At 34.5% G+C, this 25,577-nt stretch overlaps 1 protein-coding gene across 1 annotated transcript; it reads right to left on the bottom strand.

Moving 5' to 3' along the window:
• Positions 1-8,375: 8,375 nt before the first annotated feature.
• On the bottom strand, positions 8,376-22,241 carry VGAT (vesicular GABA transporter). The gene is made up of 4 exons (XM_072521507.1): positions 21,626-22,241; positions 18,144-18,510; positions 15,646-16,119; positions 8,376-9,109 (listed from the first exon to the last, which is right to left on the bottom strand). Exons 1-4 carry the CDS (start codon positions 22,034-22,036, stop codon positions 8,766-8,768), a joined length of 1,596 nt encoding a protein of 531 aa, XP_072377608.1. The 5' UTR covers positions 22,037-22,241; the 3' UTR covers positions 8,376-8,765.
• Between the last annotated feature and the right edge of the window lie 3,336 nt (positions 22,242-25,577).

A 25,577-nucleotide genomic window follows, 5' to 3' on the forward strand; every position in this document is an offset into this window, starting at 1 on the left:
AGTATTTGATGTTTTGTACTTCGTGTAGGCCTCTCGTTTCTCTTTACATTTCTCTTTTATTTCTTTACTGAACCAAGGTGTATTGTTGTTGTTTATTTTGTTCAGTATGGCTTTGCGTTTTCCTAGAGCCTCTGTTGCTGCTTCTTCAATATTGTTTTTGGCCTCCTTTGGTATATTTCTCTTGTAGAGTCGTTCTACAGTAATTCTACATTGAATTTTTCCTCAGTGATTTCCTGTAAAAAATGTTTTGGTGTAAAAAGGCTGCATTATATAAAATATTTTCGTTGTAGTATCAACAACTATTCGGCAATTGATATCTTTAAACTTGTAAATATGTTGGTTTTGTGCAAAATATTTGTACATTGTAATAAAAAAACACTAAGAAGTATAACAATAAACCACTACTTAAAAACTAAGATCGTATACATTTGAGATATCACTTACTTCAACAGTTTTTTAATCTGCATATTGCCAAGCTCTTTCTTAAGATATGAGAGTTCTTTGAATTACGATGTGTTTTTCTGCAATTTGCTTTGTAACTTTTTAATAACAAAACTATGCTTCCAGGAAATATTACTTGACAATAAAATTAAACAAAAAAATAATTTCCAGGAGGTGCTAAGTAATATTTTTTCTGGAAAATGGGCGGTATGCCATTTTGGGAACCACTGCCCTAACCTTATGCTATATCCAAATGTTCATCTGCATATTATAAATAACATGTTTTTGTTTAACTTCAATAGAAGTGTGCCTATGTTGTTTCCCCAGCTGTAATTTCAAATACCGAGCGGTTACATACACATCGCCAGTTGCCGCTTGACAGATCCAAAAACTAGTACAGCCCTATACGCAGATGACATGTCAATCTATGCAACAGGAAGAGATGACAGAAGAATTGTCCAAAACATAGAAAATCACCTTGGAAGAATCACAGAATTCGCGGAAAAATGGGAAATTAATTAACACCCAAAAGACACAATTCATCATGTTTACACAGAAGAAAAATCCACCAGTAGTAGAAATCACAATGGGAAGAAACAGGATCCAATCAGAAGATTCGGAGAAGGAACCATCTTGACAGGAAACTCAACTTCACGAAGAACTCGCAACAAATCAAGATAAAAGCAGATATTGCAAAGAAACTCATACTTCCTTATATTTTTAGGTCCAGTCCACTAACGAAGGCCAAGAAGATTCGGTTATACCAGGCCTACGTTAGATCGGTAATATATTACGCTGTCCCATTATAGAGCTCCACCTCGAAAACCAACTGGAAGAAGCTAGAAGCTACAGAAACGTCATGCTAAAGGATCATCGATGGATCAACATGGAAAGAAAAAATAACAAATTCAACCATCAAAGAAAGGCTCCAGTATACACCACTGAAGGTGGTGGCTGAGAATAGGACAAGATACTTCTTCCACCAAGCCACAAGAAGACACCTAAAGACCAGGGACATCTTCCCCAAGAATCAGATACAGAGAATGTATAGATTAAAACACAGACTGATCGACCATATTATCAGGATCTAACCGAGTGGTTGCCGAATACAGCTAATCAGGAAAGTAGGAACGACTCCGAAAACAAGTATCTAGAAAAAAATAAGCCAAGGAGTCCATGACAGAAAAATTCAAGGTCCGAGAGGAGGCAGTTCAACCAGTAGGCGGGGCAGAAGCAGTACGTCAACAAAGAAGGCTATGATATCTTAGGTTGAAATATGTTAAATGTGAAATGTAAATTATATTAAGGAAATAAACGTTTTTATTTTTATTTTTTAATTTATCCCCTTGTTCTACTTACAGACTCTGCGGCTCATTTATTACTTCAACTACATATTGGTGTTTTTATTTTATCATGGAAAAATAGCTTGTCTTTTTCAAATCAAGCTACACCAAACACATCAACTGTCCATAGCCAAATGTACATAGGATTCTTCACCTGCGACGGTCGAAACCCTCTGCAGGACCATTAACAGGATTTTAGTAAATTATGAATAAATTTTTATCATCACTTCTTCTGCAAAATTTGAAACATTTGCATATTGTACAATTAAATGTAAGATGTTTTGTGGTCATATTTAAAGCCTGCTAAGTAAATAATTAAAATAATTATAAAGCCATTTTCTTAAGGGGTCCATCATAGGCACATTTCCCCTAACTAACATCAACCATACTTTTAATATCTTAAAAGGTTTATATATATATAAGGTTCTTGAACTCCTAAGTGGAGCATATAGCTTCGGTGAAAACGCGCCATCGGGTTCTGTTTTGCGCTAAGGCCTTCACCTCATTCCAAGACTTTCCTTGGCCTCTTATCTCGTCCATGATGGATCTTCTCCAAGTTTGTACTGGGCGACCTCTTTTTCTTTTCCCTTGGGGATTCCACTCTAGGGCACTCTTTGCGATACTGGAACTATTTTTTCGGAGTGTGTGACCGATCCAACCCCACTTTCTGGACTTAATTTCATTTTGTACCCTCTTTTGTTTGGTCAGGTGTAGCAGATCTTCGTTCCCCTAACAGGCACATTTCCCCTAACTAACATCAACCATACTTTTAATATCTTAAAAGGTTTACAGTTTTCTATTTCTCAAATGTACACGAAACAAAACAATGACAATGTATATTCACAACGAGCAATACTCAGTAGAATAATATTATAACAAAGTAGCTACCAGTATTTATCTAAAATTCCCAAAATACAGTCGGTCGTGACAAACTGTCAAAATATTGCTTCATGAAGAGCACTTCAGTCGATGCCTTTATTTGTAAACTAGAAAAAGCTAAAAACATTTTCTTATAAAATTTAAATACTACAAATGTCTCCTGTTTTTAAATAATATTAGTCTTTTAATCAATTCAATAGTATATTATCGTAAAGTGCGTATATAATCCAAATCCCTTAGACTTAGAACATATTCTTTTTTACCTCGTATTCGGTCACCGACTAGTATAGTGTCGGTCGCTGTAAACCGGCCAAGATAAACCGCCAAATATAAACGCATGTTAACCCTTAACTTGGCAACGTAGGTTATAATATACATAATATTTCAAATGTTTTATTTGACAATCAATAGTATTTGAAACCCAGTTCTGTTCTTGGCACTAAATAGTTGAGTATACACTACCGTATGTAGCCGACTGGAAATCGGCCCGAAAATTCATAATTTCGCGCATTTAGTCCTGACAGTTTGGAAAAATGTTCTCGACAACATGGCTGAGCAAGCGTGATGTTCTAACCAACAAGTGATAAGTATTTATATCCGTTTATTGTTTTTTATTATACAGTGCTAATTTTTTGGGAACTTATTTTTGAAACATACTGTTTATGTATAAACAAATTTTTGGTGTACTATAAATATTTTTTCAGCAAATCGAATCAAAACTTTTTGTATTGTATAGTACATACTGCCCGATATGATTTATTTGACATTAATTCTTTTTTTAGACTAAAAAAAGGAGAAAAGATAAAATAATGGCTCTTTTGTCTCCAGTTGGTTCTGAAAGCGACCCAGAAAGTAGTAGCGATGACGAACAAGACGTTTTATCTCGTAATTTTTTGAAAGAATTCACAGAAGACACAGATGATGTTGAAGAAAGTATAACTTCAGAAGAAGATATAGAAAAAGCTGTAAAAATATTACTTATTTCAGTCAGTAAACGAAGAATAGCAGCAGCTACTTCTTCAGTAGTGCCACAATTTTCACGAGTAGTCCAAAAACAAGCAAGTTCTTTAATAAAACAAAGAGGAAAAAAGATGAGCCTTCATTCAAATGGACGACTTATGATTTTGAATACGAGTTAACTACAGAATAAAGTAATGATTTTACAAAACCCCAAAACATAAAAACACCTTTGCAATATATTAAAACCTTTTTTAGTCTAGATATTGTTGAATTAATCGTAGAACAAACTAACCTATATTCGACACAAACATTTCACAAATGTGCACACACAAGTCTGGATGCGATGCACGATTTCGTAGCTATCGAAATTTTAATGGGGATTGTTAACATCCCGGCATACACGGACTATTGGTCTTAATAGACGCGATATAAACTTATTGCAAATGTAATGTCACTAAAGCGGCCACTATACTACTCGCAACGTTAATCGAAGTTTAACGAGTACGAGAGTGTAGACAGGTAGAGGTACTTCATGCGACTTCACTTCGTTTTTCGCGTCCGAGTCAAAGGGCCCGAATTCGAATACGAACTGTCACACTACATTACTCGACTTCACAAGTATGTAGAGAGTCACCTCGTTTTCGACACTTCGTCCGAAGAACTTCGATCGAGAGTGTAGACGGCGTTTAAAGAGGTATCAAGCAATACGACGCAGCCTACCTTTTGTCAATAATGTGGAGTTGAATAATGACAGGTATTTCAAAATAAGTGTGCGCAGAAACTGTCTCACAACTGAATCAGAGTATAGATGTTCAGTGGATGAAATGATGGTCCAATACAAGGGGAAAAGGCAGGCTCGCAAAGACAATATATGTGAAAAACAAACCAAAAAAATGGGGTTTCAAAATGTTTGTCCGTTGTGGCGTATCGGAGATAGTGATTTCTTTCCCTATGGAGAAAAGGATACCTTTAAAAACCATCGTTTTACAGATGAGGAAAATGGCACGGGATTTGGGGCAAAATGTGTTTTAGCACTATGTTCAACAATCCAAAGTAAACCTTACGATATTTATTTTCGATAATTATTTTATTTTTCGATAATTTATTTTACAAGTTTAGAACTTATTACACATCTTCGAAGTGAATTTGGAATACTTTCTTTGGGAACTGTTAGGAAAGACAGTCTACGGAGTTGCCCACTTGAATCTGATAAGAAAATGAAAAAAGATGGGAGAGGTATTTTTGACCAAAGAGTAGAGAATGATAGTCGCATTGTCGTTGTAAAGTGGTACGATACCAAGTCCGTAACCTTCTTATGTAGCCTCCATTCCAATGTCAACCATACAAAAATGTTCAAAAATGGAAAACAGAAAAATCCACATTTTATGCCCAGAGTTAATAAAACACTATAACAGTCATATGGGTGGTGTGGATTTGGCAGACATGTTGTTTGCTCTATATAGAATACGCTTCAAAAGACATAGATGGTATATGGGCATTTTTTCTTAAATTATCGATATATCCATTAAAAATACTTGGCTACTATGTAAACGTGATGCAACTACTCTACAAGAAGATAAAAAACAGTTATTTCTTTGAAACAATTTAGAATTAAACTTACCTGAGCAGCTACCACTACCTTCAAAAAAAATTAAAAACCCGGTAAAGCCTAGACCCCAAGATGATATCAGATCAGATCATCTGGATCATTTTCCAGTATACGGTGCAATGGGCAGGTGCAGAAATTGCAAGAAGGGACAAACTGCCATATTTTGTAAGAATGTAATATTAGACTATCTTGAGTGCATAACAGAAATTGTTTTATGGATGTTTACAATAATAAATAAATATTTTTGATTAAATTTTGATAGTTCTTATTCATATTACTTGTCCTTCATAATTTGGTAATGTATGATATGCTATATAAATCTATTTTTCGGTCTATTTGGCTATGTATACGCTAGTATAAAATCCAAATTTTTGACATATGGATGCCATATTTTTTGTTGTTGTCATAGAATATTATGATGCCCAAACAGCAAACATACCAATTTTCAGATTTGTAGATTCAAAAAATTAACCTTTTGTCAAGTTAAGGGTTAAGCTTTAAGGTTCACACGTATCCAGTAATTGGCACCAGTCTCACTAGCATGCCAGTGCTTGACTAAGACAGCGGTCAGGCACGTTTACACGTATCCAGTAGCTGGCGCCAGTCTCATTGGCACACCAGTTCACACTTGGCGAAATATATGCCAGTGCGACTGGCGTCAGTTACTGGATACGTGTAAACCTTCCTTTATTTTGTTAGATGTATATACGCATTTTATTATCAATTTGAGTAAATATTTAATGGGAATTTTAGAAAATCGTAAAAACTAAAACCCAGGGCTCTTCTTTATTAATAAATAATCATTTATACAATATTAAACCGTAAAAGGTTCGTTTTTCTATAAAATTATAAACCTTTCAAAATTGATACGAAACATATATAACAAAAGGTACAGCAAAAACATAAAAACCTGTAATATAATATTAATAGTCAATCATGTCCAGTGGCGGATCCAAGGGGTGGGGTGACGGGGGCCATGACCCCCCAGCCCCAAACAAAATTTAATATCAATCAAATAATCCTAAAAAAATAATTTAAAACCCATCAAACCTATAAGTAGAAAGTCAAGGGTTAAAATGATTTAAACTCATTTATTCTAGGGGTAAGTGTAGAATTATGCGGAAGCCTTTTTACATTGCTCTTTAAAAAATCAACAATTCTGAATACAGTAATACCTCGACTAACGCTACCCCGATTTTCAAATTTTGTCAATTCGTCATTTGAGTGCCAGAGAATTGTTATAATCGTTCGATTATAGATGAGATAGAATTACCACCCGCACATCATTGCTTATTCAATGTACATGACATGACTTTTCGCACGAAATCAGCACATATTTATTTTATATTAAGTATTTTTTATATTGAGTTTTGTCTACGAATTCTTCTTCTTCTTCTTTTGGCATCACAACCCTGGATGGGTCTTTGCCTGTCTGGCTATGTCCTTCCATTCAGATCTCTCTTGTGCCCTTCTTCTCCATTGTCTTATGTTCATTGTTTTCAGGTCGTCTTCCACGTCATCCAACCATCTCGTTCTGGGCCTTCCTTTTTTTCGCCTTCCTATGGGCTTCCATTGTAACATTTTCTTTGTTGTTTTTGCATCGTTTTGTCTCTGCACATGTCCCAGCCATGACAGTCTTTGACTTTTCACAAATCTTACAATGTCATAACCTTCATTTAACTCATTAACCTCGTCGTTTCTCCTGATTCTCCATGTGCCATCTTCCTCTTGTACCGGGCCATATACTTTCCTCAGTATTTTTCTCTCGAATGTCCTGAGTTGGGCTTCATCTTTTTTCGTCATTACTCAAGTTTCACATCCATAGGTTACTACGGGTCTAATCAGTGTTCTGTAGATAGTCATTTTGGTTCTTTTGTCTAATAATTTCGATGTCATCAATCTTTTATTAGCATAGTATGTACGATTCCCGCTGGAAATACGTGCATTAATTTCGCTACTTACGGAGTTCTTCTGGTTGATTTCTGTGCCGAGATATGTAAAGGCATCCACTCGTTCGATAGTATAGTTGTCTATTGTGATATTATTTTCATTGTCTGTTATTCTTTTGACTGTCATATACTTCGTTTTTGCTTCGTCAGTTATTGTCTACGAATTGGTTGTTTGTAATTTGAATATGTATTATAATTGTTGAGACTGTGTGCTACATTTTATAATTTGTCTATAATAAATATCAAAGTGAATATTGTTGTTGCATTAGCTCTGTCTGATAAGTGAATACAAATAAATGAATTGGGGGCTGCTGTCCAAGGTATTTGTGAAACTCGTTGGGTTGAAAGGCATGAAGGTCATCTTCAGTTCCAGGGCGAATCAATCATCAAAATAGTAAATCAGTAAAATGTCAACTGATGCATTGTCATTAATGCAAACTATTAGGAGCCCAGAATTTTTCATTTCAGTAGTTTGTCTTAGTGATGTTTTAGGTACAGCTGTATCACTTAGTTGTCTTCTTCAGTCACCAAAATTAGATTTGAAGAAGGCTACTGAGGCCGTATAGTCACTAAATGCATTCTTAAAAATAAAAGATTAGATGCTGAATCTGTTTTTAGCAAACTTTACCATGAAGTCAAGGAAATAGCTGAAAAACTAGACATTGAATTGAAGATGCCTCGTATAGTTTCTCGTCAAACCTGTCGTCAAAACCAACCTGCTAACTCTTACGAAGAATATTTCCGAAGATCTATTTATTAACCCCTTTTAGACAATATCTTAACTAATTTAGAAGAACGACTTTCACCGAAAATTATGAATCTATTTAATCTTCGAGTTGTTTTACCTACAACTGATAACACGCCAACAAAAATTTCTGGATCCGCCACTGATCATGTCAAACGAAAGTTTGTATATAATACAAAAATATGGCACAAAAACGGAGAAATATTTTTAATAAAAAAAGATAATATCCTTAAAGAAGGATAACAAAATTTTGTCACACAAACATAGACCAGTAAAGGAAAAAAAAATGTAAAAATCTTGTACAGGTTTGTGAAGATTCTAAAAGGTATATAAGGGATAGCTGATGACATATCCTTGAAGGCGTATAGCTGATCTTAATTTGTATTTTTTTAAACAATTATAAAAAAGTAAATAAATTCATTTTTTGTATTCAAATAAAACTTGTAGATATTAAAATGTTCTTTGGTTTTAAAAACATTTAGTGGGGTATTGACAATAATTGCTCTCGCACTCTCTTCTCTTTCTATTTATAGATATTTTTTTTTAAATATCAGAAATTGTCTCAGATTACTACAAAGTATCAAAATTCAAAAAAAAATCTACCAACTTTCAGACTATAAACTATGATAGAAATTATACAGACAAAAATATAAAGAATGAGTGTGAACTTTCTAAGCAATTACGTGCAGTATCAGTATAATGTTGGAGCCCTAAGTTTTAGTTTTTATTACGAAAATATAATAAAACTCATGTTTACAACTATAAATAAATACTTTACCTTTACATATGTATAGTTATTCCTTAAGCTTGTTGTGATAACATGTTTATTACATAACAATCTAGAATGGAAGGCCAATGGAAAAAGCTTTAATCAGAGCTATTCCAGAGTCGTACATACCAATAAATCCAAAGAAGAATCCTAGAGATATGATAAAATAGTCAAGAGCTATTCCCTTGGAATCCAAACCTTCTCGTTTTAATTTCAGATGAAAATAACAAGGCCATATAAAACTTAACATTGTACCTGTAAAACTGCCTATAAAACCCATTAAAATGGAAAAGTGTGGGATAAAGCATGCCATCAAAATTGTAAATACAACTACTCCTATCCTCCAAGCCAGGCCCCAGACCTTCAATTCGCCATCTACCGCCCAAATGGAATTGAATGGAGTTTTTGGTTTACCTGGAAAAGGAAAAGTAATAAAGTTCGTAAAATATTAAATACACTGCTCAACAATTGATAAGGATGATTATTATTATTTCAAATATTTTAAAAGTTTGTTGACGTCGTAGTATTTTTTCGTTGGTTATAGTTAGAAAATATATATATATATATATATATATATATATATATATATATATATATATATATATATATATATATATATATGAAAATTTCTGAGTTCTCGGGAAGAACCGCGTTGAGAATTTAAAACTCGACGTTTCGGCACCCATTTTGGAGCCATTATCAAGAGTGTTACGGTTCGGTTCGAGTTCGGGGTCTCAATCTGCCTACTCCCCACACTTGAGACGTACCAGTATCGTGTTCTATATTGCAAGAACTGTCTCTCGGCACTGAGGTCTCAATCTGCCTACTCCTCAGTGTCGAGTGACAACCGGTCTTACCCTGTGTATCTGCTTTTATACTCGCTGTATGCGCGGGAACGGTATGCGCTGACGTGGTCTGAACTGACGTGGCCTGAGCGGTGTGGGCGGGAGGTCGCTGAAGCAGGGGTCGCCATGTTGCCGGCAATCGTTTCGCGTCATCGCGCGTGTTCAAGCTGTTAGGCCGTTTTTCGATTTCGATAGCTTCACGAATGATTCTCGCTTTTAATGAGCGGATGGAAGCGATGTTGCTTTTTCGAAATCTATTTTGTGGCCTGTCTGAATATGATGTTGGGCTAGGGCTGAAGTGGTATCGGAATGTTTGACTGATAGAGAATGTTCGTAAATACGGTTATGGATTCGTCGGTTTGTCTGTCCTACGTATGTACGTGGGCAACTGGAACAAGGTATCTCGTAGACACCATGGTCTTCATTGGGGATTTGGTCTTTTACGGATCTGACGAGATTGGACAATTTGGAATGAGTGGTGAAGATGGTTTTGATATTATGAGGGATAAGAGTTCTACTGATCTTGTCAGTGACACCTTTAATGAAAGGTAGAAAGATTTTGGGTTGATCCGGCGGCAAGGTTTCTTTTTTGGATGGAATGGGGTTTAGAAGTTTTTGATGCTTCTATTGATTTGGGTTTTATGGTAGCCATTTTGTAGGAGTGTTTGTCTTATTGAATTGATTTCGGATGACCTGTGATTGTTGTCGCTAAGTCTTATGGAACGGGAAATAAGAGTGTTGATGACTGAATTAAGTTGGGCGGGGTGATGATGTGACTGGGCATTGAGATAGCGGTTTGTATGAGTGGGTTTCCGGTACACGGAATAGGAAAAACTGTGAGGTGGATTTTTCTGAATAAGAACATCAAGGAATGGCAAAGACGCTTCAGACTCAACTTCCATCGTGAATTGAATGCTGGGATGTATTCCATTCAGGTGGGAGAGGAAGAGATCTAATGTGTCTTTACCATGGGGCCAAATGACAAAGGTGTCATCAACGTACCGTAACCAGCAGGTGGGTTTGAGATTTGACGAGGACAAGGCTACTTTTCGAAATGTTCCATGTAGATATCTGCTATTACGGGAGAGAGGGGCGATCCCATTGGGGCACCTTTGATTTGACGATAGAAATGATTTTGGAACGTGAAATATGTATTAGACATGCAGTGTTTTATAAGAGATAATGTGTCTTGGGGAATTTGATGTTTAGAGTCCAAGATGGAAATGGTTTCATCGATGGAAATGTTGGTGAATAAAGAAACAATGTCAAAACTGACTAGTATATCTGAGGGTGAAATAGAAAAGTTTTTCAGAAGATCAATGAAATGAAAAGAGTTTTTGACAAAGGACGAGGCGTTTTCGGCTAATGGTTGTAAGGATGAAGCGAGATGTTTTGCCAATTTCTGAGTGGGACAGTTGTATGCACTGACGATGGGTCTTAGGGGAACATTGGGCTTATGGATTTTTGGAAGGCCGTATATCTTTGGAATTCGGGATGATTTTTCTCTGGGTATAAAAAATTTTTTGAGGTCTGGAGGTAGAGTAGACTTATTTATAATGGATTTGGTCGTTTTTTCTAGATATGTGGTTGGATCATTTGGGACATGTTTGTATTCTGTAGAATTCAGAAGTTCGGACATTTTGTCGAAATAGTTAGAAGAGTTGAGAATGATGGTGGCATTACCTTTGTCGGCCGGAAGGATGACGATGTCAGGGTTGTTGTAAAGTTCTTTGAGGGCACGTCTTTCTGAAAGACTGATATTTGAAGGTGGGGGTTTGGAAGTACGGAGAATTCTGGCGACATCTTGTATATATATATATATATATATATATATATATATATATATATATATATATATATATTAGGCATACTCATAGAGTATACTTTCATAAGTGAAAATATTGTTCTGCAGCTTCCGGGTTCAAAACAATCTGTCAGACAGAAAACCGATATTTTACATATCTGGAACAATCTATTGGAGATATATACACAAAAAACATTGATGAAATTCGTACCCTTTCAGTTCTCTTATATCTTGCAGGTGCTTATAAAGCTGCATGCGAACTGATGATATCAATACAAGGCATGATAGAGTTAGTTTTAATAAATTATCGCCAATAAGAGATCTCATTACCAAGTGGAACGAAAATTAGAAAAAATGTTTCTCTCATTCGCAATACGTAACCGTGGACGAAAAGTTGGAGGCTTTTACAGGACGGTGCTTGTTCCGCCAGTACATACCAAGCAAACCCAATAGATACGGTTTAAAAATATTTGCACTGTCTGATGCGAAGTTATTTTATACCAGTTACAGGAAAGTATACGTTGGTAAAAACCAGGTGGATGGTCCATACTATCTAGATACTAATACCAAGACAGTAGCGGAACGGGCCTGTCAACATCTCTACGAGTCTAAGAGAAATGTTACCACCGACAATTGGTACACCAGCGTTGATCTTGATATACTCTTAAAGGAAAATGATTTAACTCTCTTGGGTTTCATTCAAGAGGAACGCCAGTGTCATATAAACAAAAAAAAAACAAAAACGTTCTGGTGTATTCCACTATGCACCATGGGGACTACTTTGATCCTGTAACTTGAAAACCGGAAATCATATTGTTATATAACAGCACAAAAAGCGGTGTTGATACCGTAGATAAATTATGCGCACAGTATGATGTGGCACGTTGTATTAAAAGATGGCCTAGGGTTGTTTTGTACAGCCTTTTAAATGTTACAGCAATAAATTCGTTTGTTATTTACAATTGTAACATTCCAAATTCCACAAAGACTCGACGAGAACTTTTTTAGCATTTAGAGTTATGTACAACCGCCAGAAGAATCGTAGCCAAAATGTCTATATACCCAAGACAATAAGGATTCGACTAAAGGAGATCTCTCATTTGGATGAAGATCCAGTTCAAAGAACTCTGAGAGCTATTAGGAGGTGTGGTGACTGTGGATGAAAAAAGAATCGAAAAACGAAATATTTTTGTTCGATTTGTAAAAAGTATCTTTGTTTGGAACATGTAAATCCAATTTGCAATGGCTGTAACAATATTCCTAATTAATTTTATTATGTTTTTGCCATCTCTTATATTTTTTAATGATAAGTGTTAGTGAATAATGTTTTATTTTTGTTTAAGATAGTTCTTGAAGACTGATAGGGTAAGTGTCCTAATAGTCGGCACGGGCCCCGTTATTGACACTTCGAATATTTTTGCTGTTTCATAAGAAAAGGAGGTATCCGTAAATCCTAATCAGTACACTATTTGATAGATTGCGCATTCTTGTTTGTGGGTAATGTAGGTATTGGTTTTGTATTTGCATATGGCTACAGATATTGGCTTGCGATTGTTGACACCATCCTACAAGGTAAGTTTCTTAACAATTTTCTTAAGAATGCAGTAGGTTTGCGATTTGTTTTTATTAGCGGCTCTTCATTAAAAGTGTAGTATTCAGTAATGCCCGTTTTAAGAATACAATTTTACTGAAATTTTGCGTTTATTTTTGCCTATTTTTTAAGTGGTTATTAAAAATAAAAGGGTGCCGGTTACTAGGCCTTGGGGAAGTGCCACGAGCAATGATTGTCAGTTATGCCAATAACTGAAACTCCGTAATTACTGGTAAGATGTAGTTATCGGCATCAGCATAACTGACATTTCGATTATTAATTATTAAACTTTTGAGATGGTTATATATAAATATGAGAAAATAATTAGTTTTTTTTGGTAGGTGAACATTCCATTTTTTTTTCAGATTGTTTACAATGCCAAAAGTCAAAAGGAATACGAAATATCAGAAAAGATATACCGAGGAAGTCCTTCAGAGTGCTTTAACAGACATTGGAAATGAAATGGATAAGAAACTGGCTTCAAGAAAATATGGAATTCCCAGACAAACCCTTCAACATAGACTGAGTGAAAAATTAAAAAAAAACTGGTCACGTGCCTGCAACGTACTTAACAAAACACGAGGAAGACGTGTTGGAGGAGTGGATTACTAACTGCCACAGGAAAGGTTTCCCCAGAAGGAGAGACGATATTCAGTCTTTAGTGAAAACTTTCTCGGACGCCAACCCACGTAAGACTCCATTCAAGGACAACCAACCATGAAGACATTGGTATGAAGCCTTCTTTAAGCGTCATCCAAACTTGACCCTGAGAACTCCAGAAGCGGTTACTAAAGCGAGCAGCTGCGTTTCTGAGAAGGACATAAAAAATTGGTTCTCCAACATCGAAAATTATTTAAAGGAGAAAAATTATTTTGATATATTGCAAGATCCAAAAAGAGTGTTCAACGGGGACGAAATTTGTTTTCTCTTTTGTCCAAAAGAGGATAAGGTTGTCGCTCCTCGCGGTGCTAAAAATGTATAGCAGATGGATCAAGGAACAGCAAAGGCCAATCTTACTGTGATGTTTACCTTCTCAGCTGCTGGCTCAGTAACTCCGCCGATGATCATTTCCCCCTATAGGAGGCTTCCTGTTGCTGTTGCTAAAAGTGTTTCTGATACGTGGGAAATAGGAACAAGCGACAATGGCTGGATGAAATCCAAATTGTTTGTGGACTATATTTTAAATATACTCCATCCCCATCTTTGCAAAAACGAAATACAGTTGCTTGTCATTCTTTTTGTAGATGGTCACAAAACTTACATGAGCTATGAACTAAGTACCCTTTGTACGAGGCTTCAAATAATACTTATTGCATTATATCCAAATGCTACCAGAATCCTTTAACCAGCAGATGTTAGTTGCTTTAAACCTCTGAAGAATGCCTGGAAACGCGCAGTTCGGAAATGGCGAAGAAATAATCCCTTCATTGGATTGACCAAAATTCATTTTGCGTGAAATGAACAAAATGACCAAAGTAACAAAGAGGCCAGAAAAACCAAAACACGTCACCAACTTAACAAACACTTTTGACAGAAAACGAAGATCCGATGACCAAAAAATCCATTATATCAACCCAGCGGAGTTCTCCAAGTTCAAGTAATTTAAGCAATGAGGGGATGTCCACAATCCCAATGCGCCTCCCTAAGGATAATATCATTCGTAATAAGAGATTGTATTTTATATGTACGAAAAATGCAACCGTAGCAAATTTTGGAATTAAGTACCAGAAATGTATGAGAATGTACCATTACAAATGCCTGCTGAAAAAAGATTTATACACACCTCATTATTTATGCAAAGTGTGCCAAAGGAAGGCGTAGTTTTTTATATTTTTTGTTCATGCCATAAATATTTTTATTTTAAGTTTCAATTAAATTTTGTTTATTCGGATACTGTTTTTAGTTCAAAATATTTCAGCTTAAGATATAGTTTTTTTTATTTTATAAATATAAACCTTTATTTTAAATGATTTGAGCTCTTATTGTTTCATTCCATTACTAGGAAAGTGATGCCATTAACTACAGCAAGACGTGTGACAATTACTGCAGGTAGGTGCCAATGACTACAGCCATGTGAATGCCAATAACTACAGTCAACGTGCCAATAACTAGTACTTTCTCTGTTTTTAATTTAAATCAATTTCGTTTAAATATATTAACGTTATTATTGAAAACAGTTTTGTGATCAGAAAGTAGGACATAATACCGCCCAGAATAAAAGTTCCCGAAATTGTGATTCTTTTCTTGTGGAAATCAGAAATATTTTTCCCGGGACATTTCCTTAAAGTGCCAATAACTGGGTGCGTTACCCTATATTATATTCTATTTTTAAATCAATTGTAATTTGTTTAGTAAAAAAAATAAATCAAACTATTACAAAAATTGTGGACTATTTTTTGTGCTACGTAAATAAACATTTTAAATAAATAAAATATGTCAATAATAATAAATTATCTTAAAAAAGCTACAAACAGTAGTACAATAACAACAACAGTTTTATTGAAATTTAAACAAAATTCATCCAGACGACTATTTTTATGACCGGTGTAGTAGGCCGTGTGCGACTACTGATACACAAAATTAAACTGCGTCTACTGAAAGGTTAAATGTGATTTTGTAAACTATGAAATTTGATTTCATACTTTTTAAACAATTTACTTATTGCAATCATTATTACAGATAATAAATAAATGGGATGTTAAATGCTTACCTCTAAAAAATGATCGTTCTAGCAATTCACAAGCTGCATAATACGGAAGTGGATAACTCAAAAGTGCTTTAATAACAAGGCAGATGTTAACAAGTCCTTTAAATCCAGCAGAAGGTAAGTTATTTGTTATAACCTGCTGAGTATCATTTTGAAACGTTAAAAAACATAAATATCCAAATAATGATTTAAATACAGCTGCCCATACGTGGGACCAATCCAACATCCATTGAAACTTGCTCGGGTCTTCCATGTTACCTTCTAGTGTAGGAAGGAAAATTTGCGATGTGTATGAAAAAACAATAACTCCGAGATTGATGGGGAAGTTTTCCCAGTCAACCGACCATTTAACTTTCCTCCAGCCCCAATCACCGATGTACAGAAGACAATATCCAAGGATGATGGCATTAATGAGAATGTGGGACATTGTACACCAAAAAGATAGAATACTTACGCTCTTTAGTGATTTAAGGAAACCTGTAATAAAAAAAATAAGTTTAAGAAATAAGGATTAATTATTATTCTTTCTCGACTAACATTTTTCTTATTTAATAGTTCAGAGTACGTCTCTTTTGTCTCATAAATCAACAAAACTTGTCATACATTAGAAAAGAATTGTTAACATATAGACAAGGTGAAGAGCTCGGGTTCGTTCGGAAAAATATTTCCATAAGATTTGTTTCCATAATCAGTTTCATGGGATACCCCAAAATAAGGTTTAAGAGGTTGCTCAGGCAAGAAGTTGTTCAAATTTTATTAACCCTCTCATGCATAATTTTAACAATTTTTTTTTAGAAAAATTATTTTATTGCGAAATATTAAAAATTAACATTAGAAAATAGTATAGTAAGTGTAAAAACACGAATTTTTTTTTAAACCTAAAAAACAGTCCGTCCCCTCTAGTGGTCACTATGCATTTGCGGAATGAAAATGTTTAAAGCACGATGGACACAGCGGCTCGTTGCACCTTTTGCAGATGTATTTTGTTTTCCTTTTGCAAGCTTTAGAGTGACATCTTCGAGCATTTGGTACATCAATTGGTTGTGGCCAGTGGCCACAATCACTTTGTCTAATTTCAGGAGGTGCATGATGATTCAATTTCTTCTTCTTCAAAATATGAGGTGGTGTACCAGACGAAGGCCTACCTCGTTTATTTTCTTTCTGCGTTTGCTAATTTATTAATGCTCTGGCAAACTTGCTTTAAATTCAAGCAGATCTTTTTTTGTATTTCCGTTTTTCTTGTAAAAAATCCATGCATATACAAGAACATCCTTATCCAAGAACTCTTATGTACTAGCGTTTGTTTCTTCTCCTTAAAGGGGACAAGGCCAAAAACTGGTCCATGAGGTCTACTTCTCCCATTTTTTTTCTTATAAAACTGAACAGAAAATGGTCTGTTCACTTCAATAGTAGTCTTTAGATGTACACCAGCGTTTTGTTTTATTTTGAGGTTCTATTCCAGCACAAGTAGAAACAATGTAAATAGTCTTGTTGTCTAGCCATTTAGAAACAATTATATTGCCACCATCAGTACTTGCAACGGATGAAGTTCCCCTACCCTCTTGTTTCATTTGTTTATCTGTTTACATAACAGAATTACAATTTTGTAGTCGATTCAGTCGGAGAGTTCCCGTCTCCCATATACCTCTTTTATGCAGTTCTTCGATAAGGAGAAGTGAGCAAAATAAATTATCAAAAAATACTTTGTGATTGATTCTAAGTCGTCCTCATTTTTTAGGTTTTTGGTAAGTATTGCTTTATATCTAATTTTCCTTTTAGTGGAATAATTTGCTCATCAACTGATTGGTATTCCTCTGGATCCGTGGCACCTACGAAGTTTTTCTAACATCCACCCCTTGGGCCAGAGGCCAGAGGCATAAATAACTGTTAAGGAGAAATAAAAGATGAGTGCAGTTGCGGTTTGAGCACGTGCAGTTTTCCACACCTATTTCCCATGGCTGAACGGACAGCGCTGACAGCAGACGCGTAGCTGCATACACGAAGAAGATGGCGATTAGAACATTAGAAGATGTGGATTTGTTTTTATACAATTGTTTTTGAGTTTGAGTAGAGCGAGCGCTCATTCATACAATGAGAATTCAAACCAGCAAAAATTTGTGCCATACATCTTGTTTCTCTTTCTTATACACGACACAGCTCGAACGCCCGTCCTGTCATAAGCGCTTCATCAACGAATAAAAAACAATATTTTAAAATTAAATAAGCCCAAAATACTTATCAAATAGTGATAGAAAAAGGATTGATCTTCAATTTAGGCTCTTGGTAAATTCAAAAATAATAAATTTTAGTTATGTTTTTGTCTTGAAAATCGTTATTTTGCGTTTTTTTATAACTTGAAAACTATCAAGTTTACGAAAAAAATACAAGAAGCCTATTTTGTTTAGAATGGTCTAAACGAAATTTAAAAAAAAATCTGCGGACGAACCCGAGCTTTTTACCTAACTATATTAAACAAAACTAACTGGGCAATTTCTTCTTACCTAAAGGAATCAGAAAAATTCCCACGAGCATCATCCAAGATCGAGTATCTATATCTCCATCAGGAAAAGTCCCTATCATCAAGTCGCCACAAACAACTACGTACAGAATGCACGTCATAAGAAGTTCGATAACCTGGGCTATACTGACAATTTTACTTCCATATTTTTTGCCAAAACACTCTTTTGCGATAGCCACGTACGAATCTCTAACTCTGATCTGCTTGCCTGTTTGTACGTCAAATTCATAAAGACATTCAACAAGTATTTTGCCGGTGTAGCAACAAATGTATGCTACACCAATCATTGCTGCGATGGCCCAGTATCCACCTTTAAGAACGGCGAAAGGCAGAGATACGATGAACATACCCTGAAAATACAAAAAGTTGACATTAAAATTGGCAAAAATTTTATATTACATCTGTTTTAAATAAATTAATTATAGCATTAATAATAAAATGTGCAATACCAGTAATAAGGTTTAAACCAAAGTAGACGAATACTTTTAGGGACTATACGGAAACAGTTTTTTACTATATGGGAAAATATTTTAGAGATAATAAATTGTTACAACAAGACTTTTCAACAGAAATACGGATTTTTTTGGCCAGAATAAAAAAAAATTAAGATCCACATTAAATATTTTATCATTACTGTATATAGAAAAAAAGTTATTAAATAAGGCTTTTAATTATGACAAACTGATTGACAAAAAAAAAACATTGAGTTTGCAGAATTAAAATTGAGAAGAAACACAATATAACTAATCAATCTGGGTATATTTGTTTAAGTATTGTTATTGTATTAATACTGTTTAAATATTGTTTGTTTTAATAAATAATGATTATTTAATTCTTATACATGTATAATTATTTGTTTTTCCTTTTTTTCTTAGACTCTGATAATTAAATCAAACTATATACTATATGCTTTGAAACCAAACTACCAAACGGTCACGACGGACAAATAGGCCCCGAATTACAATTTTGCCTAGGGCCCGCTTTAGCCTTAGTCCGCCACTGAATATAACATTTATCTTCAATTTGGTGCTTTTAGAATTCACGTAAATTTAATAGTTTATTACTTATAATAATGTTGTAGATAGGCTTTCTGGAAGAACACAATTTCAATTTTGCAATAAGTATTAAGTGAAACTTCTTGAAATTTTTATATCTGAGTATAACATGTAATATTGTTCCGTATTACATGTTTTGTCCGTGTAATATTGTCCCATATATACCATGCGGTCCATATGTATGGAATAAATTCATTTATAGCGTCGCATAGCACTATTATATATTATCTGAAAGAAACCTGAACCTTTTATTCTTAAATTGACAAATTACAGTATGAAAATATTATTTGCTTCCAGCACCCCCTTTAAATTATAAGCACCCCCTCGAAAATTTTAAATAACAAAGGAAGTCGTGTGGCACCTTGTTAGAAAAAGATTTTAGTCCTCTGTTCAGCAATATAAACTTTTTTGAGTTTGTGCAATCATAACTGAAAAAATTGATTTTTACAATTAAATTAAATGTTCAACTTGACCACCATTATTCACTTCTTAACAATAACCGAGGCGATTTTGGAATTCTCGTACAACATTTTGTACGACCTAGGGGGATATTTTGTTAGTTTCTATCGTTATCCTAACTTTTAAATCAGCAATATTACCGGGTCTATTAAAATATACTTTAAAAATAATCAGGTATTTTCGTATCTGTTCTGCTAAACATTAGGGAAAAACCTTTGAAGATAATAAAATATTAGTCAAAAAGCCAAATAAACAGTTGATATGAATCTAGTAGGCTGCTGTCATTTAGGTATTTAAAGTTACTAAAAGACTTGCATAAAGAAAAATACCACCCTTACAAAGTTCAGTTGGTTCAGGAGTTAAATGAAGATGATCCCGACAGAAGGGAAGAATTCTGTGAAATAATGATGGACAGAATGAACGCAGATTTGCAGTTCATAAACAAAATAGTTTTTTCTGATGAAGCGACGTTTCATTTAAACGGAACGGTTAACAAACTCAGAGAAAATCCTCACTTGGTGTGTGAGACTCACGCAATATCCTAAAAAAATTTAACATTTGGGCTGGTATCATTAACAATAAAATTATTGATCCTTATTTTTTTTAGGGCACAGTTGATGGTGAGGTTTATCTAGATTTTTTGATTAACTTTTTAGTGCCTACATTACGAAGATTTTTTCCTGATGTTAATCATACAAATGAGATAGATCGATCTATTTACTACCAAAAAGACAGAGCCATCCGCATTTGGCACGTATAGTTATAAATTATTTAAACGAGGTTTTCCCAATAGGTGGATTGGAAGACGTAGAAAGATCGAATGGCCGGCTAGATCTCAGATTTGACTCCTCTTGATTACTTCTTATGGGGTTATTTAAAATTTAAAGTATATTTTAATAGACCAAACAGTATTGCTAATTTAAAAGTTAGGATAACGGAAGAAATTAACAAAATAACCGCCGAAGTCGTACAAAATTTGTGCGAGAATTCCAAAATCGCCTCGGCTATTGTCAAAAAGTGAATGGTGGACATTTTGAACATTTAATTTAATTGAAAAATACATTGAAAAATACATTCTAAATATTATGTGACATTATTATCTTCATTCAACCTAAAGTTTTGTGATAGAGACATTATCAAAATTTTACATCTTAAAAATCAATTTTCTTAGTTATGATTGCACCAAACTTAAAAAAACTTATAATAAAACTTAAAAAAATTATATTTCTGAACAAAGGACTAAAATCCCTTTCTAACAAGGTGCCACACGATCCCCTTTGTTATTTAAAATTTTCGAGGGGTGCTTATAATTCAAAGGGGGTGCTGAAAGGGGATAATATTTTCATACTGTAAATTGTCAATTTAAGAATAAAAATCGACCTGTTTCAGGTTTTTTTCAGATAGTTCATAATAACGCCAAAAATGAATTTATTCCGTACATATGGACCGCATGGTATATAATATTGTTTTGAATTAAAATAGTTTTTAAAAAATCGACTTTTGATGCTATTTTAACAATAATTAAACAAACAGTAAAATTATCACATAGCGATCTTGCATTATTTATATATATATATATATATATATATATATATATATATATATATATATATATTGCTTAAAAGTAAAAAATGACGTTTAATCTTTTGCAGATTTTGTTTATTACATATTTTTATCGCCAAATTCATCAAACCAGTTGTTAGATACCTGTATCAGAGTGTTTTGGAAAAATTGTTACTTCCCTGGTCAATTTAAATGATCAAAGTATTTAAAAAATGGAAAAAGATATAAAAAAAAACTAATTACGGAAGTAAATATAATATTAAGATAAACATAAGCATCCACATTGAGTACTGAGGTTATTATGATAGATACTGTAGAATAAGATAAATTACTTTTTATAGGCGATAATGAACATTAAGACATTCTTATTCGTATAGACATTAGTCACCTGTATTGCATTAGTAACATTCCATGCTGCCTGATACTCATTGATTTTAGACACTGTTCTTCCTTCCACAAAATCGGACCCTTCAGAAAAATCAACAGATGACATTCTACTTTGCTGCCTTTGATATGCATTACTAAAATTGCTATCTTCTTGTTGACAGTTATTAATATCATTACTGAGGAACGGATTAATTCCTTTCATATTCATATTACTCATTTCATGATGTTCGTCAACACCTCCATGATTGACTTGATTTTGATTAGGAACTTGGGCAAAATGGACCCTTTCTCTTTCCGATTCGGAAGGCTCGTCGGGTAATCTGTTAGACGGCAAAATTTGTCTTCGAAGCTGATTAGCTACGTTTACGGCAGCGGTGAGTGGAGGAAGACGGATTTGCCCTAGTCGGTTCATTTTTTATATGTGTGTGTGATACACTTGATTCTCCAGACGGCGGATTCAAAGAAAATCAATATCTGGTCACTGTACACAAAACCTTATTTACAAATTTTATCACCCACTAAAATCACCGTGCGACTAAAACAATGAGTCATTGCAGTTCTCAAACGAAAATTCGACAGAAAGATAATTTAGTTTTGAGAATAAGAATGCTGGTCCATCGCAGCATCTCGATTACGTATTTGACATGGCAACAGATTTACAATAGGAACAGCGCAGCTGCGTGAGAAGTATCCCTTTGGAAGAAGGGGGATGATAAATCGTCATTCCTATAAAAATACACACAGGGTGATGTGTAGAAAATTAAGATATATTTTATTAAAATATTCTCTTAGAAATTTGAAAACGTTTTAATTCAATATTAAGTTTTCAAAATATTTTAAAGATACACCAATACAGGGCGAGTCATAAATAATGCAATAAATATGCATATTGCAATAGCAATAAAAATATATTTTCGTAAAAGTAAAAAAAGGTATATCTACTTGTTTGACTTTTAAAATGACTGTTTTCGAGATTTTTTAACATTATTAAATCACTCACTAAATCAATCGAAACAGATTTTGACGTGGACACCACAAGGGAGAAGGAAAAGAGGAAGGCCGAGAAGAAGCTGGAGAGATGGAATTGAAAAAGAACTAGAGGAAAGAGAAATCTCTCCAGGCCTATGGTTAAATAGAGAAGAATACCGATTAGGAGTCGGAAGACGTCGGAGAACGCTGTAAACCGATAGTAGTAGTAGTAAATCACTCACACGGACGATGCGCCACCGCTCGGCATTGTAATTTTCAATAAATAATTATTAGAGAAATAAAGAATTAAAGTAGAGATAAAAATGTCAAGAAAAAGGGGTTATTAATGCATAGAAATAGAAGAGTATGACAGAAAATACGACAGCTTTAATATGCATAAAATTATAAAAGAACGAACAAACACCAAAAAGCGAGCACACTATGGGATACTCAAAGATGATAATGGTAAACTCATTGCAGACATCAAAGATAAACTATGATTTTGACAAGAATTAATAATGAAACTATTCGACGATGATAGAATGATACAAAAAGGACCACAGGAGCAAACAGGACCGAAAATAATAATCTGCGAATTAGAACAGGCCGTTAGAAATGCAAAGACCGCAAAATTAGTAGGCCCAGATCAGATACCCACTGAGCTAATTAAATGCATTGACGAAGAAACACTGCATATTAAATAAGTCGTGTTTAGATATTACATCACCTATTTCGTCGCACCTGTCTTTCATCCATTTTCTTTGGCTAATTTGATCTCCTTTTTTATTCTTCTCTGCAGGTGTTTATATTCTGTTTCATTAGATTTTATCAGTCGACGTTGTTCCATTAATTTCAAGATGTCGTCTGTCATCCATTTATTTTTCTTGATTAAGTTTTTTCTATAATCATTGTTTGTGGAGATTTCGTTAACTTGGTTTTTGGTTTTTGTCGCTGAATTCGTTTTAACCTTAGTTTAATATCGGCTATAAGTGGTTGATGATCAGATTCAATATCTGCCCCAGGAAATGTAGTGACTTTTTTGAAGGCATTTCGGAAACGCTCATTTACAAGTATATAGTCTATTTGATTTCTTGAGGACTCAGGGTTATTGCCATCATCAAATGTGGCTTTCCAAGTGTATAGTCGTCGCTTGGGTAGTTTATACCAGGTGTTTGCATGATCATATCGTTTTCTTTACAAAATTCATACAATCTCTGTCCTCGATCGTTAAGTTGTCCTAGACCATAACGACCTACAGTCTGACCTCGTCGACCTTCCCCAATTTTTGCATTGAAGTCACCTATAATAAATAAAATTTCGTGTTTATTAATTTTCTGTAAGATGTCTTGGATCTGATTATACAACGGAATAATATAATACACTTACATTACAACCGTCCTTTTTACATAATCCTGACGCTGGCTATCTCATTTCGCTGATTCCCAGTAGGTCTATATTCATTCTTTTCTGGAGTTCACACGTTTACAAATAGAGGTAATATGGTCGGACCAAATTAGACTGCTGTTTACGATAACACCAAGGTCGTTATACGAGAACACAGAATCTAATAGCTGCCCATTAAATATCAAAGTACGATACAAGTGGGTTATTTTTACCAATTCGAAGCACTACACATTCATAACACCAAGTTAAAATAGAGGATGTCCAATTGGAGGGTTAGCTGGTTTATGATTGAATTGGCATATATTTTTGTGTCATCGGCGTAGAACGATATTTTACTTGAAACGTAATAAGGAACATCGCTGGTATAAACCGTAAAAAGCAGAGATCCAAAGACAGAACCCTAAGACACTCCACTTTCCACTAACCTGTCCTGTGTAAAAGATTCGCCAACTCTAACTTTGTAATGTCGATCTGTCAGGAAATAATTTATCCAAAGAAGTAAAGTATCGCATACTCCGAAATGTTCTAGCCTATGTAGAAGTCTGCGCTTAGGTAAACGGTCAAAGGCTTTAGAGAAATCTAGATAAACAACAGCAAATTATGAACAGCATAAAAAGAAGAAAACTAGAATATTTGGGTCACATAACCAGAGGAGAAAAATATGAGCTGCTGAGAATTATTATGCAAGGAAGGATCCAAGGAAGAAGAAGCTTAGGAAGAAGACGCATCTCCTGGCTGAAGAACCTTAGAGAATGGTTTAACTGTAGTTCACTACAACTTTTCAGAGCAGCAGCCAACAAAGTGACCATAGCCGTTATGATATCCAACCTCCGATAGGAGATGGAACTTTAAGAAGAAGATAAACAACGTTGACGGGCTGTAAACTGTCAAGGCATGACGCCCAGTTGTTAACGCAATGTAGGAGATTGGTTAGAGTCGAGCGACCAGAGACAAATCCATGTTGTTATGTTGAAATAACATGTTCCTGGAGAAGAAATTTGGTCATCTCCTCGGAAATAATGGCTTTCATGACTTCGCCAACTATTGACAGCAAGCTAATGGAACGATAATTGTTGGGGTCGAGTTTGTTGCCTTTTTTTAAAGTAGGGGTGACGGGTGCTAATTTCCAACTAGAGGGTAAGGAGTTCTGGATAAAAAAGTTTACATAATTTACTTTAAGGGTATTGCAAGCGTATCTGCGCATCTTTTTAACAGTTTTGGTGTTAAACCATTTAAACCAGGTGAAGCGGTTGTGCGAAGTTTAATTAAGTGTTGTTTGACATGATCCACTGTAAATTTAACTTGCTGTAAGGATGCGCTGACACGATTACAGTTAATAGCAGGTAGATAGGCATCATTTGATTCTTTAGTAAAAACCTGTGAAAATGCTAAAGAGAGAGTTTCGGAGAAGATTATTTGTCAGAAGACCATAAAGTCTGGTTGGATTTTTGAAGTAGAAGAATGGAAATTTTTGACATCAAGGAGAAACGTATGTATTTATAGATTTTTTTAATGTTACCACTTTCACTAACATTTGCTTCAAAAATTTTTCTTAGAGTTTTTAAAGATATTTGTAACTT

This window comes from Diabrotica undecimpunctata, chromosome 2 (assembly GCF_040954645.1).
Source record: "Diabrotica undecimpunctata isolate CICGRU chromosome 2, icDiaUnde3, whole genome shotgun sequence".
NCBI lineage: Eukaryota > Metazoa > Arthropoda > Insecta > Coleoptera > Chrysomelidae > Diabrotica > Diabrotica undecimpunctata.

Bases quoted from the DNA above. Each gene is read 5' to 3' on its own strand.
- VGAT (XM_072521507.1), bottom strand. From the start codon at position 22,036: ATGAACCGACTAGGGCAAATCCGTCTTCCTCCACTCACCGCTGCCGTA. The intron at 18,511-21,625 runs GTGACTAATGTC...TTGTATTTTCAG, and splicing joins ATGTTACTAATGCAATACAG to GGTATGTTCATCGTATCTCT. The intron at 16,120-18,143 runs GTAAGAAGAAAT...TTTTTATTACAG, and splicing joins AATTTTTCTGATTCCTTTAG to GTTTCCTTAAATCACTAAAG.